Source organism: Pseudoliparis swirei, chromosome 3, assembly GCF_029220125.1.
Source record: "Pseudoliparis swirei isolate HS2019 ecotype Mariana Trench chromosome 3, NWPU_hadal_v1, whole genome shotgun sequence".
NCBI lineage: Eukaryota > Metazoa > Chordata > Actinopteri > Perciformes > Liparidae > Pseudoliparis > Pseudoliparis swirei.
Genome location: NC_079390.1, coordinates 4151280 through 4167652, shown reverse-complemented (window position 1 = coordinate 4167652; position 16373 = coordinate 4151280). Strand labels below are relative to the sequence as shown.

The 16373-nt window shown below is 42.7% G+C and overlaps 1 protein-coding gene across 3 annotated transcripts in view; it reads left to right on the top strand.

The window, feature by feature from the left end:
- Nucleotides 1-16373, top strand: part of cadm2a (cell adhesion molecule 2a) — a 277677-nt gene that overhangs the window by 200171 nt on the left and 61133 nt on the right. For all 3 annotated transcript variants that reach the window (XM_056411898.1, XM_056411899.1, XM_056411897.1), the window contains one exon: nucleotides 7544-7693. In XM_056411898.1, coding sequence (XP_056267873.1) covers nucleotides 7544-7693 — 150 coding nt within the window. The remainder of the gene's footprint in view (nucleotides 1-7543; nucleotides 7694-16373) is intronic.

Genomic DNA, 16373 nt, shown 5'->3' with positions numbered 1-16373 from the left:
CTCTTATCTCCGCGGCGAAGTTTGGGATATTTTTGTGTGGCTCTGACTTCAGTTGTTGAGTTGGACATCAACTTCGTGATGGCACCCCACCAGCTGCCCGGTCTAATTACCGTATGTAAATAGCGGCGGCACCGACCGCAGCCACAGCTTCCCCGGTGCAGGATAATTAATTTCATATCTGCAGATCAGAAACGGCCGTCCTGAGGGGCTTGTACCCCAGTGTGGAATACAAAGGTAGCTGCACCCTCTGCAGGGGAGGCATTCAATTTGCTCACAGCAAGGAGTCTTATCACTGTCACAAGAGCAAGTTGAGAGTCTGTGTGTGTACGTGTGTGTGTTACACAAATACACACACACACACGGAAATTAACATACACAGAAACACAAACAAGGCAGAGAAATCGACCGTTCCTTCTCTTCAGTTCTAAGAACCGGTTAGTTGTAGCATGAAATGATGTCATCATTATGCATGTAGCGTAGTTCTTACGCCCATTTATGGTTATTCAGATAATATTTCCATAACACTTTTTAATTTAGATACGCGGAGAGTATATTGAGAGTATTTTAACTTAGAAATGAAGTAAATGTCAATGTTACTGTATTGTCAAACGTCTGAATCCTTCTAATTTAGTTGTTATTCCTTCAGCACTAAATATTCTGCCTCGCACACACCATGTGTGTCACCTTCTCCAGAGATTTAAAAGATGAATGTAACCCTCCACCTTTTTTTTATATATTTTTGTAATTATTTTTTTTAACACAGAGTTTAATTTTAATGTGAATCCTGGAGGCTTATTTTGAAAGGTGTAATAGCGTTATGAAATGTTGATAAATCACATTTGAGACGCAAACCGTGGATTTGGGGAATGAATGTTGATGGAAGAAGGCGTGAAAAAAAAAAGGTCACAGTGACAGAGAAAGCAACAGGACTGTCTGTTTGCATGACATGTTCCTGAGAAAAAAGGGAAGGAGTTGGTGTGAAAATGGTTCACAGTGGGAGGGAGAGCCCCAGAGCGACAGCGGGGAGCGATGATGCGCTCGTCTGATATGTCGGCTTCTCTTCCAGGAAGTTGCCAGTTCGCATTTTGTGTTCCTAAAAAAATGTTTTTTCGCCAAGAGAATATTTTTTAAAAACTGACATTTTCGGTTTCATATGCATTTTTCAACATTGTGATGCTGCTGCGAACCAGTGAGGAGGTTGGTAGTTTCGTGCTTCTTGCTCAAGGGCACACGGCTGGTTGATTCTGTCGCGCCGGCTCCTTTAGCTGATCAAACTCTCCAATCACTGGGCCACCGGCTGCCTCTCACTCAGCCTGAGGAACTCGTGTATCTCTCCAGCTGTGGAGCCACCTTAAAGACCGCACTCTGCATCTCATTCATGATCTTCTGAGTGGGATGCACTTTGAACATCTGACCAACCGGAGTTCATTTTTATCACATAATTGTTACTTTTTAACCTTAAAGTCCAAAAAAAGTATCATATGAAGCCATGTGCAGTGGATACGGAAAGTATTCCGACCCCTTTAACATGTTCACTCTTACAATACTTATGGCCATGTGATATTTCAGTTTTTCTTTTTTAATAAATTTGCAAAAATTTCGACATTTCTGTTTTTTTCTGTCAAGATGGGGTGCCGAGTGAACATTAATGAGAAATTAAATTAACTTTTTTGATTTTAGCAAATGGCTGCAATGAAACAAAGAGTGAACAATTTAAAGGGGTCTGAATATCCTCTTTACCCTCTGTATTTGTATTACATGTCATTTAACTTACAATCATATTACATTAATACACTGTAGACACAGCTACAGGGAGCCACTCAGGGTTAAGTGTCTTGCTCAAGGACACATCGGCTAGGCCGGGGATTGAACCTCCAACCCCCTGATTGAAAGATGCACCTGCTAACCACTGAGCCACAGAAGTAGTTTAAATATAGCGTGTGGTTAGCCAAATCTGTTCCGAATAAAAAACTATGATTTGTGAATATTACTCAAACTTTTCCTTTGTAAATATTCAATTCAATTCAGTTTATTTTGTCTAGCCAATTATCACAAAGTACAAATTTTCCTCCGAGGGCTTTACAATCTGTCCACATACGACATCCCTGACCTTTGACCTCAAATATCTGTCCCTGTTAGCACACACTAAACCGTCTTTGTGATATGTACTTTACCTTCTGCTCACAGTCGTGCATGCACACAGTTCCTATAGTTGCAATAAAGTTGTATGACCAACGCTACAAATACGCTCATTTTCAGGATGACCTACTTTCGACTTGTTTTCCGCCCGCCGTATTGTTTCTCGCTTCGTTGTCGCTTCCAGATCTCAGAGATCTCTTCGGTGTTTCCACGTCCGATAGATGCATTCGTGAGGTTAGTTATGTTCGACCGGCTTCAAAGGTGAATTGGCTCATCAGAACTGTGGACTGCCTGTGTCCTGTATTCCCAGCCCATACATCATAGCTCTACAGCTCAGTTCTGGTATAAAGGTCAGTAGCTCCAGGCTGTCCGTCTGTCTCCCTGCATCTCTCTCTCTCTCTCTCTCTCTCTCTCTCTCTCTGCTTCTTGAATGCCTAAATAAGAAAGGTTAGTAGACTCAGCTGCTCTTGCTTTAAAAGGTCACGTCGAGGGGGGGGGAAAGCAGACAGGAAGCGTCCGCGATACTCTTATCAGTATTATGTGTCCGGTGGTTTGCTTTGGCAACAGGTACTCGTCTGTCTGCACGTGTCTCCGTCAGTGTGTTTACATGATGGTATAATTCGAATCTTGCTTTAGTCGGACTATGCTATCTTTTGGGGGATCTGCTGTTATCCCAATATACATGGCAGTGAGTAATTCGAATCATTGGCCGAAAGCATGTAATATCCGATACGATAGGGGGCGCTGTTTTCATGACAACTCGTGGTGATACAGCCGTTTCCGCTTGACCTCTTCACCACCACCAACAACAACAACATCAACATTTCGAGAAAGATGGCGAACAGAGAGCAAGGCGAAGCTACATCCCTCTACTAATCTGGTGTGGCGGCTCTTGTGTTCTCCATAGCGTTGTTTGTTTGTTTTCTGCCGGCCAGGCTCCCGGCAGTGACAACTTATCGTCTCTTTCGACTTCCGGGTCACGACATGGGAGGGAGGGGGGATCTCAAGCATGCGCAAAGACGCAAAGTCCAGTTCCTAATCCAATTCACCGTGACATGCCGCGATAGTCGAATTATCAACCGGATCGGATCGAGTTATCCAGGGGTGTTAATCGGATCGTAGTCGGACCGCACATAGTCGAACAAAGGTGTTTACATGAAACGGATAATTCGATTTCAGTCCGACGAAGCCAGTTATTCGAATGCATGTCAACACGGTCAGAGTCACGGGGGATATCTCTACTGGCTGCAGAGGCGTCTACTTTTGGCATCGTGGGATTGGTTTTCGTCTTTTTGGAGAAATATTGGAGACTCTACTGTGTGTGTTGGGAGGCACGCGTCCAAAGCGAGCTGCCAGCCTTGGTTATGAGCCATAGCATACAGCGGGTACTGGAGAGGGTCCTGAATGGTCCCATTACGTCTTAAGATCCAGCTCATCTCGGGAGACAGCTGTGTGGAGGGTAAAGTGTGAGAATCTAGAGGATGATAACGATACTCGACTTGTTTTTCGAGGCAGCTGCAACGCCGTGAATATATTGCTCGATGGCAACGGTTCTCAACCTTTTCTGAGTTATGTATACCCCCCTGTGTGAAATATGTCTTTCAGCCGAGTGACCCCGAACCAGCGCAACGCATTTCGGGTTGAAAAAAAGATGTAATACGCCGCATTTTGCATGTAATATATAATATATACAATTCAGTTTATGAACTTGCACTTAGAATTTCTTGAATATTTATTGAATAGCTATTTTCAAAGGCTTTTTTTAATGGATGCTCATTTAAAATATATTTCAAACAAATCTCACGTACCCCCTAGAGGGCCTTCACGTACCCCCATTTGAGAACCACTGCTCCATGGTATACGACAGTTGGCGTGACACACATATAACATATCCAACTCAAGCAAAATGAAGCAAAAGCTAATTTCATGATGTCATCGCTTCATAATGTCACGCACTTGAGGATGTTGTTGACCCGGCTTAGCCCCGGCATGTCAGTCAAAGCGGAGGGCAATTAAACTGACCCCTATACTCTCCGTGAGAGATATGTAGCACGAGAAAAGCGGTAGCATCGAGGTAGAATTTTAAAAAAGACTAGGGGAGCACCGGGGGGGGGGGGGGGGGGAAAGGGAGGGAATAAGAGAATGAGAGACAAAGAAAGTGGAAATGCCACCCTTCAGGGATCAACGGGAGGAGGAAACGTGACTGGCACCGAGGGAATTGAGTGGAATGGATGTGAACTGCGAGAGAAGGAGCAGGAAACTGAAAGTAGGGGAACGCTCGGTGAAGGTGAAGTGAGGGAAGGACCTAAATTTAGAACATGGAAATCAGGAGAGAACAGCTGCCTCTTTCCCCCCTCAGGAGATACATTTAAATCAGGTCTGGGTGGCCGGGGGTGGGGGGGGGGGAATGGAAGAACCTACTTCATTGGCCAATTAGGCGCATAGAGCTGTGCACTGTTCTAATTTAACCGTCACCGTGGCCCCTTCAGTCCCTCTGGATGTGTTTCACCAGACAACGACAAAGGGCTCAGACAGAGGGATCCCCCGGACTATTGTAACTTTAGTATCGCCGCTCGTATAAGTGGAGAGGAGGGAAAAGGAAAGTTTGATAAAATGCGGCTTCTGACCTGGTAAAGTAAAGATGCAGCGTCTCATGTGGGACACCGATACCAGGGTTCGTACGGGCCTGGAAACCCTGGAAAAGTCCTGGAATTTTAAAATGGTTATTTCTAGACCTGTAAATGTCCTTTAAAAAAAAATTACGTTTGGAAAAGTTATGGAAATGTATATATTCATATGTTCATTTACGCAGTTTGATTAAAAGAATAAACATAGTAAGTATTTATTCTTTTCATCAAATTGTCTCTCATTCATTTGTGTCATTTAACCTTTTAAATAATATATAATATAACATATATAATCCTCCTGGAAGTGCTTTTTTTTCAATTCGGACCTGACATTTTTATATCTTTTCTGTGTGCCATCTTTATTTACTCTTACTCAGTAGCATATAGACTGATATGTACACATCTGAACAGAAGAAAAATAATGTTTAAAAAGGTAAAAATGTAAAAAAATAAAAATATATTAAATAGCCCTCGTGGTTGCAGAGATACAGCCTTTTTAGTTTGGATATGCAATTTTCGGAGCAGAGGCCTAAAAAAAGCATGGTGCTTAAAAGGTTGAGGTTATATACTTATACAAAATGTTTGGTCATGAAAATTTGGTTTAAAGTCCTGGAAATCCATTGTTCAACATGTGTATGAACCCTGCTATATGCACAGTAAGTACTGCATGTATAATATAGATGGAAACGCCCATATTTATTCCCAAGGGGTTCAAAGCACTTCACATTAAATCGCCTAAATCTCACGTTTTTCTTGTTTGTCAAAAGCAGATAATTTGGACAACACACAGGGTCTCCACCTTCACTTATATTTCCCAGGGACACATCCACATGCGGTGATGAAGTCCAACGTTACACTACATACGTCGCGGTCAACCCACAGCATACATAAACAGTTCCACACTGGGCTTGTGTGTGTTGCCGAACGGCGTGAGTAAGAACAGAATAAGTGATTTAAAGAGAGGAAGTAATAAAGAGGGCGAGGGCTGGCGCGGGAGAACGGTAAATCGTTGGCAGATCGTGCGTCATGCAAAAACTCCCATGAATAAAACATATCCCTAGCCTCCCCGTAGCTCCGATCCATTTGTCCTCCCGTTTCCCTGCTCTTCCCTCTCTATCTCTCACACGCATGATTAACCTCGGGAGGCCTTAATCAACACTGGAAATGACCCGCGCTCCTTGACTTACCTCCCTCTCTCTCTACCTCTCCTCCTTCACCATCACCCTCTTTCCTCTCAACATGTCCTTCACCACACAGCGGTGGGGTTTGCCTCACCTGCAGACGAGCGCTGTCTGAAGGGTTGTTTGTCTTACCTGTACAGTCATTAGCTGAAGAAAGGGAAACACAGAACTGCCATCTTAATGAGTTATAATAGCCCTTTGAATGGGAAGGCATCGCACTATACAAGGACACATAAATGTCACGCATAAATAAATGGAGAAATATGTGTGGATACATAAATAGATGCATAAATAAGTGAAGAAATGTAGAAATAGATTAATTTAATGATGTCCTGTTTAACTTATATAACTTATATATATATAACTTATATTTATTCATTCCTGTATTTATTCATGCATTTATTTATTTATTCCTGTATTTATTTCTTTATACATTTATTTAAGCATGTATTTATTTATTCCTATATTTATTTATTTATTCATACATTTATTTAAGCATGTATTTATTTATTCCTGTATTTATTTATTCATACATTTATTTAAGCATTTTTTTTATTTATTCATGTATTTATTGAACCATGTATTTATTTATTCCTGTATTTATTCATGCATTTATTTATTTATTTATACTTAATTCATTTTCAGAGTCGCACAGCAATGGAATTTAAATAAAACTCCTCAATTCCAAATATTTCATACTTTTCTATTTCCTTATATATGTTTTTGTTTGCTGAGCTTCGTGATCCTTTCCCAGGGGGAGTGGTGGGTTAAGATGGGAGAGTTAGCCGGGGATGAATAATCTTTCTTACCTCTAAGCCTTTCGTCACACAGTCTTTTAAAACCTGTCCTCTGGGAATAGAAACAGGGATAGATATATGGTTATTATTATAGAGTTGCTCACGGCCTTCCTCCCTCACTCACACACTCACACACACACACACACACACACCAAAGCATCTGCACACAGTGAGCTGTCCAGAGTTCTGAAGACCGGCAGCTCTTGCGATAGCGACCTGTCCGTGGTGCTGAACCCTCTCCCTCTCGCTCTACCGCCATACACCGTTACAGCTCGGTGTCTCTCATTGGATTGCAGGCGTTGCTCACACACCAACACGCACACACGTCTACTAAAAATGTTTTTTTAATTGCTCTTCCCTGCGTAGCCGAGGTTTCAGGGTCGGCACCGCGGGCTAAATGCCCCCTTTGTGCCCAGTGTCCGGGTCCAATTCAGCACACAGTTGTGACTGGCCATCCTGGCTGAACACCGGCTTTTGAATTAGGGTGTTCAGACACGGACCAGATTGACTCTCTTTCTCCTGAGGAATTGACTCCCATGGACAAGACCATTCTTTTTTCTTTATTTTTACGCACATCCTTATGAACCGACTGGATTTGAAATCACATTATTTTCCGGCTTTAATCTGATTCCGGTCATCTGACATGTAATAATTCACCAAGCGACCTTTGCGAATCAAGCAATCAAACATGTGCCATCTGTTTTAACTCTGTCTATCTTTGAATTGTTCTATATCCCCCCCCCCCCCCCCTTTGTTGATGCATCCTCTCACGCATGTCTCTTGTGGGTTATGTTCACAGGCAGCAGCGGTCAGTACCCGCTGGTTCAGAATATGACGGTGACGGAGGGCGGGACCGCGAACATGACCTGCCGCGTGGAGTATAATGACAACACCTCCCTCCAGTGGTCAAACCCGGCACAACAGACCCTCTTTTTTGGGGACAAGAAAGGTGAGTTTTTTTATTTAAATATATATATATACACTACCGTTCAAAAGTTTGGGGTCATCCAGACAATTTCGTGTCTTCCATGAAAACTCACTTTTATTTATCAAATGAATTGAAAATTGAATAGAAAATATAGTCAAGACATTGACAAGGTTAGAAATAATGATTCATATTTGAAGTATTAATTTTGTTCTTCAAACTTCCAGCTCAAAGGAAGGCCAGTTGTATTGCATATATCACCAGCATAACTGTTTTCAGCTGTGCTAACATAATTGCACAAGGGTTTTCCAATCAGATATTAGTCTTCTAAGGCAATTAGCAAACACAATGTACCATTAGAACACTGGAGTGATAGTTGATGGAAATGGGCCTCTATACACCTCTGGAGATATTTCATTAGAAACCAGACGTTTCCACCTAGAATAGTCATTTACCACATTAACAATGTATAGTGTGTATTTTTGATTAATGTTATCTTTATTGAAAAAACAGTGCTTTTCTTTGAGAAATAAAGACATTTCTAAGTGACCCCAAACTTTTGAACGGCAGTGTATATATATATTGACAGACGGCAGCTGCCGCATAACAGATGCAGTCTTACGGAGTATTCCCCGTGTTGGTGGGTTTATGGAAGTTTGAGGATTGCACAACAACACACATCATGGTGGGGTTTGTTTGGGGGCGGCAGAGCAACCTGAACAACCCCTCGCGTTCCTTTTTGTGTTTGTCAGTTTGAATAAGCTGCTGTTTTTGTTCTGGAACACCATCTGTCCCACATTTCATGCGTCTGTGTCTTCGGTTGATGTTTTTTTTTTTTACAGAAAGTGCGTCGAAAAGATAAACACCTTTTCCTCTCGGGGTGGAGCGGGTGTTATTATAATTATTTTTCGCTTCATCCGTCAACATTATAGCTTAACCCTCCGTTAAGGAGAGTGAATATTTGCCAGCTCTCCGTTCGGGGCTTCGTACGGTCATGGAAAACCTGGAAAAGTCATGGAATAAAAATATATATATATTTCCATGCCTGGAAAAGTCCGTAAAAAAAATCAAATCCCAAAAGTTTTGGTAAAGTCATGAAAATGTGTTTTATTCATATGTTCATTTACACAGTTTGATGAAAAGAATAAACATTTATATGCATATTTATTATTTTATATTTTAATCAAACTAGTGTCATGGAAGGTATATACTCTGGATTTCACAGAATGTTTGTTCATGGAAATTAGGTTTAAATGTCATTGAAAAGTCCTAAAGATCCATTGGTCAGCATGTGCATGGACCCCGTCTGTTTGACTTTACCTGCCTCGAACAATTTGGGTCTTGAATGTTTATGATTTATTTATTTTTCTATTGTGTATATTTGAGAAAGTCAAAAATGGATAAACCCTGGTGTAATGCGGTTGGAATATTGCATACTCAATACGTTGTTGTTCAAATCAAATTATAACTTAGGAAACAGCCCACACACACACACACACACACACTCTCAAAGTCAATCATTCACCCCCGCTGCTGTGCAAGTGCCCTTCACTGCAACCCTGGAGTACTCGACTCGTACTGCCTCCAGCACACACAATGCAGCATGAATAAATATTCAGCGGTAATTTAGCGAGTTGCCTTTCACAAAGCCAAAGTCTCTGTGTGTCCCCGCACAGTCGATACTTTATTTTTTTCCGTGGCCTCTCGCACGTCCACGATTGCGACGTGTGACCAGAACTTCTGTTCCCAATTCAAACCAGCATGCCTCCAGCTGGAGGAGGTGAGGCCCACCTGCGCCCGCCTCGGATCTGGAGCAACGCGACGCAGCTGCATAGCGTTCTATTTGGAGAAGGCGTCGCTCTCGGGTCCCTCTGAGCCGACGTAGCCGTCGCCCCGGTGTGGCGTTCGAGGTCCACGGGAAGACTTCGCAAACGGACTGTGACGCGGTTAACGGACTCCTTCACGGGGGGGGCGTCAATCGACCTTTCGCGAAGCCCCTCCCCCCCCTTGGTTACCGTCGCTAGGCCCGTCGAGCTTCTCGCGACTGGCGCGTCAATGTGACGTTTTTTCCGACAATATCACTGAGAGATATTTTGAAAGGAAATAAAAGCAGATTATTGGAATAATAGTGTTACCGATATCGGAGAGAAGTAGACTGAAAACACTACAATGTGCTTTTTAAAAACGACAGTATTGACATCAAATGAAGGGGAAAGCTCACCTGTCGTAACGCAGGCGTCAGACACAAACATATACGGGAACAACAATGTTCCTCTCAGTTACCGTTTAGTTTTGACTCACTATATCTTAAATGATCTCATATAAAACTCATTTATTCTGCTTTTTCCATTCGTTTAAATCTCTCCGGGATATCGCTTGCATACACTGGGTATCACAAATTACTTCTATTTCATATTCAACCATCTTTGTTTCTGGCTTCCTCCGTACGAAGAGTTGGACAACGAGAGAGAGAGAGAGAGAGAAAGGGAATAAAAGTGCAAAGAGAGAGGGAGAGAGAGAGAGAGAGGGAAGAAAAGTGCAAAGAGAGAGAGGGAGGGAGAGAGAGAGAGGGAAGAAAAGTGCAAAGAGAGAGAGAGGGAGGGAGAGAGAGAGAGGAAGAAAAGTGCAAAGAGAGAGGGAGGGAGAGAGAGAGGGAAGAAAAGTGCAAAGAGAGAGAGAGGGAGGGAGAGAGAGAGAGAGAGAGAGAGAGAGAGAGAGAGAGGGAAGAAAAGTGCAAAGAGAGAGAGAGAGGGAGGGAGAGAGAGAGGGAAGAAAAGTGCAAAGAGAGAGAGGGAGGGAGAGAGAGAGGAAGAAAAGTGCAAAGAGAGAGAGGGAGGGAGAGAGAGGGAAGAAAAGTGCAAAGAGAGCGAGAGAGGGAGGGAGAGAAAGGGAAGAAAAGTGCAAAGAGAGAGAGAGAGAGAGAGGGAAGAAAAGTGCAAAGAGAGAGAGAGAGGAGAGAGAGAGGAAGAAAAGTGCAAAGAGAGAGAGAGAGGGAGGGAGAGAGAGAGAGGGAAGAAAAGTGCAAAGAGAGAGGGAGGGAGAGAGGGAAGAAAAGTGCAAAGAGAGAGAGAGAGGGAGGGAGAGAGAGAGAGGAAGAAAAGTGCAAAGAGAGAGAGAAAGGGAGGGAGAGAGAGAGAGGAAGAAAAGTGCAAAGAGAGAGAGAGAGGGAGGGAGAGAGAGAGAGAGGGAAGAAAAGTGCAAAGAGAGAGAGAGGGAAGAAAAGTGCAAAGAGAGAGAGAGGGAAGAAAAGTGCAAAGAGAGAGAGAGAGGGAGAGAGAGAGGGAAGAAAAGTGCAAAGAGAGAGAGAGGGAGGGAGAGAGAGAGAGGGAAGAAAAGTGCAAAGAGAGAGAGAGGGAGGGAGAGAGAGAGAGAGACAGAGAGGGAAGAAAAGTGCAAAGAGAGAGAGGGAGGGAGAGAGAGAGAGAGAGAAAGAGAGGCTTAGGCGTCAGATTCGAGGCTCTAAAGGGGCCTGATTGGGCAACTTGTGATCTGCCATCGAGCACATTGAGCATTGAATGATTTTGGGAGGTGGCGGATACGTTAAATAGATGAAAGGCCTCAGAGGAGCCCGGGATGCTGCTGCCCAGACGTCTGCCATCCCTCTGAAGGGCCACGGATGAGGATGAAGCTCAGGTGCCCTCCGGAGGCCCCACACAGCCATGACTTGAGAGCGCTCTCTGTCATGTAGGATCAGCCGCTGGTCAGAGTCGATGATATGAGATACAAATACCTACAACACTGAGAGGAGTTTGTTCAAAGTTACGGTATTATTGAGGTTTTTGGCTTTACGGTCGCTCTTCTCTGATGGAAAAGTAGGATGACAAGACCGGGAGAGGTTAAAGGTCACGTGGCGCTGAGATATCACCTTTAACTCACTTTAAAGGATTTTTTGTTGACTTTTGGATGCTGAAGGAAGAAAATGGGAGTATGACCCCTCAGCATTGTGTGGGAGGCGCCGTGACGGCCCCCACAAGTCTTTATATAACTGAATAAACCCAAAAGCAACCGCTCTCAGAGGGCAACGCCGACGTGAAACACAAGAAACCACATCACCTGAGCATCGCTATGATATCACTATATCACCATGATATCGCTATGATATCACTATGATATCACTATATCACCATGATATCACTATATCACCATGATATCACTATATCACTATGATATCACTATATCACCATGATATCACTTTGATATCATATAACCATAATATCACTATGATATCAACATGATATCATAGTGATATAGTGATATCATGGTGATATCATAGTGATATTACTATGATATCACTATATCACCATGATATCACTATGATATCACCATGATATCACGATGATATCACTATATCACCATGATATCACTATCATATAACCATGATATCACGATATCACTATGATATCATTTTACCATAATATCACTATGATATCACTATGATATCAACATGATATCATAGTGATATAGTGATATCATGGTGATATCATAGTGATATTACTATGATATCACTATATCACTATGATATCATATAACCATGATATTACTATGTGTATATGTTCCTGTGTGTGTGTGTGTGTATTTGACTGTGTATATGTTCCTGTGTGTGTGTGTGTATTTGACTATGTGTATATCTTCCTGTGTGTGTGTGTGTGTGTCTATATTTGTATGTATTTTACAACAAGTGAATACATTTAAAGCATTTCGATGTTCATGCAGTCACATTTCTCCAGCAGTAGGAAGCTGCATGAACATGCAGGTCGTTCCTCATCACAGTGGTCGGTCTGGGGGGGAGGGAGGGGGGAGTGTGTGTGTGTGGGGGGGTCTATATCATGGCAGAGCTCTGAGATTGAAAATGAAAAAGAAGCCAAAAACTCTGTTATTGTGATAAAAGCCAAAAGGATACTACCGAGGCCCCGGAATTGTGTTGTCATTTTGGATCGTTGTGTGTGTGTGTGTGTGTGTGTGTGTGTGTGTGTGTGTGTGTGTGTGTGTGTGTGTGTGTGTGTGTGTGTGTGTGTGTGTGTGTGTGTGTGTGTGTGTGTGTGTGTGTGTGTGTGTGTGTGTGTGTGTGTGTGTGTGCGCTGATGGAGCGTCGAGACGGTGAGCGTCTCCAAAGTGCCACCGGCAGCGTGAGAACGGCTTTGAGCACAGTGGGGTTCAGATTAATTGTCCTTGCTGCCTTGTTGGGAGGAGGAGGAGGAGGAGGAGAAATAAGAAGGAGGATTAAGGAGGAGGAAGAGGAAAAAGAACAAGAAAGAGGAAGGGGAGGAAGAAGAAGAAAAAGAAAGAGAAACAAGAAGGAGGAGGAACAAGGAGGAAGAGGATGATGAAGAGGAGGAGGAGGAAGAGGAGGAGAAATAAGAAGGAGGAGGAGGAAGAGGAAAAAGAACAAGAAAGAGGAAGGGGAAGAAGAAAAAGAATAAGAAAAAGAAACAAGAAGGAGGAGGAGGAGGAACAAGGAGGAAGAGGATGATGAAGAGGAGGAGGAGGAACAAGGAGGAGGAAGAGGGGGAAGGATGAAGAGAAGGAGGAACAAGAAGGAGGAGGCAGAACAAGGAGTAAGATGAACAAGAAGAGGGGGAAGAAAGAGGAGGAGAAGAAGAAGGAACAAGAAGAAGGAGGAGGAGGAAGAAGGAGGAAGAGGAACAAGAAGAAGAGGAAGAAAGAGGAGGAGAAGAAGAAGGAACAAGAAGAAGGAAGAGGAGGAAGAAGGAGGAAGAGGAACAAGAATAAGAGGAAGAAAGAGGAGGAGAAGAAGAAGGAACAATAAGAAGGAGGAGGAGGAAGAAGGAGGAAGAGGAACAAGAAGAAGAGGAAGAAAGAGGAGGAGAAGAAGAAGGAACAAGAAGGAGGAGGAGGAAGAGGAACAAGAAGGAGGAGGAAGAAGAAGGATGAGGAGGAGGAGGAAGGAGCAGGAGAAGAAGGATGAGGAGGAAGAAGAAGAAGGATGAGGAGGTAGAAGGAGGAGGAGGAGGAGGAAGAAGAAGAAGGATGCCTCTCAGAGCCTCGGTCCTCTCCTCTAAAGCCACGCAGCATAAACACGTTTATGACCTTCCTCTCAACGACGACACGGCGCCCGTCTCCATGGCGATGTCTCCACGGCGATGTCTCCACGGCGCCCGTCTCCACGGCGATGTCTCCACGGCGCCCGTCTCCACGGCGATGTCGTTGCTTCACGTCATCTCACACCTCCAAGACGTTCAGCCACGTGGAAGCGACTCCTCTCGCCTCCCCGGCCTCTCCGAGGTTCTCCTCGAGAGTTGTTTGAATTCAAAATGAGTAATTTTAAAGTATCCAATCGAGTCGTCTTCCGGCGCCACCGAGGGGCTGACGCTTCGACGGCGAGAGAGAGAGAGATGAGCGGCGGGCGAGAGGGATTCGCTCTTATGCGATTCAAAAGAGGCTACTGTCGTTTTACAAATTGCTCCTTTTTGGTTTCATTGTAATTGAAGAACTGACGCTAGCTTTTATTTCCCGGATGGAGACGCAGCATCATCACGATGTATTCGTTATTTCGTGTGTAATTGCTCTCCGGGCTACATTCGCGAGCCTAATTAGTGAACTTGTGGTGTGTGAGCAGGAGGCTACGGTGTGACATTTAAATAATGTATTCAGCAACGGTGACTAATTCGATAACGATATTTTATCCCAAAAAAATGTCAACCTCCATATCGTTGTGTTTTTTTTTTTTTTTTACCTGCAGTACCTAATGCTGCAGCTAGGGGCGCTGCAGACACACTAAATCAGAGGTTGTTACAGAACGTCAGTAGATATTAATGAGATTTATATTTTGTAAAAAAGAAAAGCTACACAGAGATAAACGAGAATTACAAAATGATAATATTAATAAAAAAACATCAGAGCAGTACATGGTTTATTTGACATTGATTTAGTTCATCTTTATCTCAGTGATTGAGTCCAAATGAGCATAACATATCACTATGACCCTGAAATTATGTCTCTAACAATGGGCTTTAAAAAAAATTGCAAACATAATCACTCTGCTTATTAATATTAGGACCCGAACACTGACAGCGGGTGCGGAGGACCTATTGTTCTTAATATATTTAGTGTTATTGTACGTGTCTATGTTCTTAATGAGAATGTTGGTCAGAACAATCAAAAGACCTTATAGTTATAACAGTCTGTGTGGAACAAAGAAACATTGCAGATTAATTTAAAACTCAAAGAACTGATACCACCACTGCTTTTAAATATAAAATGAAAAAAATGGAGGCAGGTTTCCCAAAAATGTCAATGTTTCTTAAATCTACTCGGTTATGTCACTTGTCTTTTAACTTTTAAATTAAAAAAGCGCGTGTTAGCTTTGTTTCTTCTTCTGTGCAACCGTAGAAAGCAGGTTGGGGTGAGAAAGAAACTGCGTTGTCAAATGAAGCGAAGTTATTACACCTTTATTATTAGAGCGAGTTTATATCAAACATTGTTAGAGACACAATTTAAATCTAACTAAATCAATGTCAAATAAACCATGTACTTCTCTGATGTTTTTTTATTAATATTATAATTATGTAATTCACTCTGTGTAGCTTTTTTTTACAAAATATAAATCTCATTAATAACTTCTGACGTTCTGTATCTACCTCTGATTTAGTGTGTCTGCAGCGCCCCTAGCTGCAGCATTAAGTACTGCAGGTTGAAAAAAACATTTTTTTTAAATACCTGTCTGGGGGTTGAAAAAAAAGTAGCACTTCGGAATATTTTGTACCCTTGAAGTAGCTCTCGGGGTCATACAGGTTGGCGACCCCTGCATTAAATGTTGCTTCTTGATCCCTTTTCCTTCCCTTGGATTGTCCCTAAAAGCGTATTAAAGTATTTTCACTCTTCACCTCCGAAAGCATCTTAAATGTGTCCGAAAATATGACAGCAGACGTATCTATTTGGCAGATATTGAAATAAAAGATGCTGAAGGTATTTCTCTTTATTACGGTGCTGGTCATTTTGAGAATCTGGTGCTCTGCAGGATATAAAAAGGAGTGACGCACACAATCCAGTGAGTCATGGATTTATTTTTAGTTTTATTGCATTTTGATTAATAACATCCGGAAATCAGAGTCCCCACACACACACACACACACACACGCATTGTTGTTTATGCACAGCATCTGCAGCTTTTTGTGCGTACGAGTCGTGCTATGTTGATGTTTTCCCAAAAGTGCCTGGTGGGACCCGTCGGTGGATATCTCTGCCTGCGCCGTGTCATCTGCAGATTTATTGAATCTGTTTAAACATTAAGATTAGTGTTCTGGGTGAACGGTTAGCGGGACAACCTGCTTGACTTTTAGGCCCCCGAGCTGCTAAATATAAAGCTATTCGTCCTCAGATGTCAAATATTCAGCTGTCTGAATCAATTTGCTGGCTGTTTGTGTGTGTGTGTGTGTGTGTTTAAGTGTATGTATGTGCACATATATAGTGTGTGCGCATGGGAAATGTCACGCTCTCCACCTCTCCAATATGCACCCATAAAAAGCTTTGATGCATTCAGAATATCTGCGGCTGAGCAATTTAGGGGATATAGGCTTTTAAAACGTTTTCCAAAAGTAAATAACAAAATAAGAAATGCTCGACAGAGTTTTTTTATTAAACAGAGAGCAGAACTTTTCTCTCTCAAAACTTAATCTCGGCAGGACGGTTAAACTTTTGAGACGGCATGTCTTTCTTTTTTTGTTTTATTATTTATTTCCTGGAA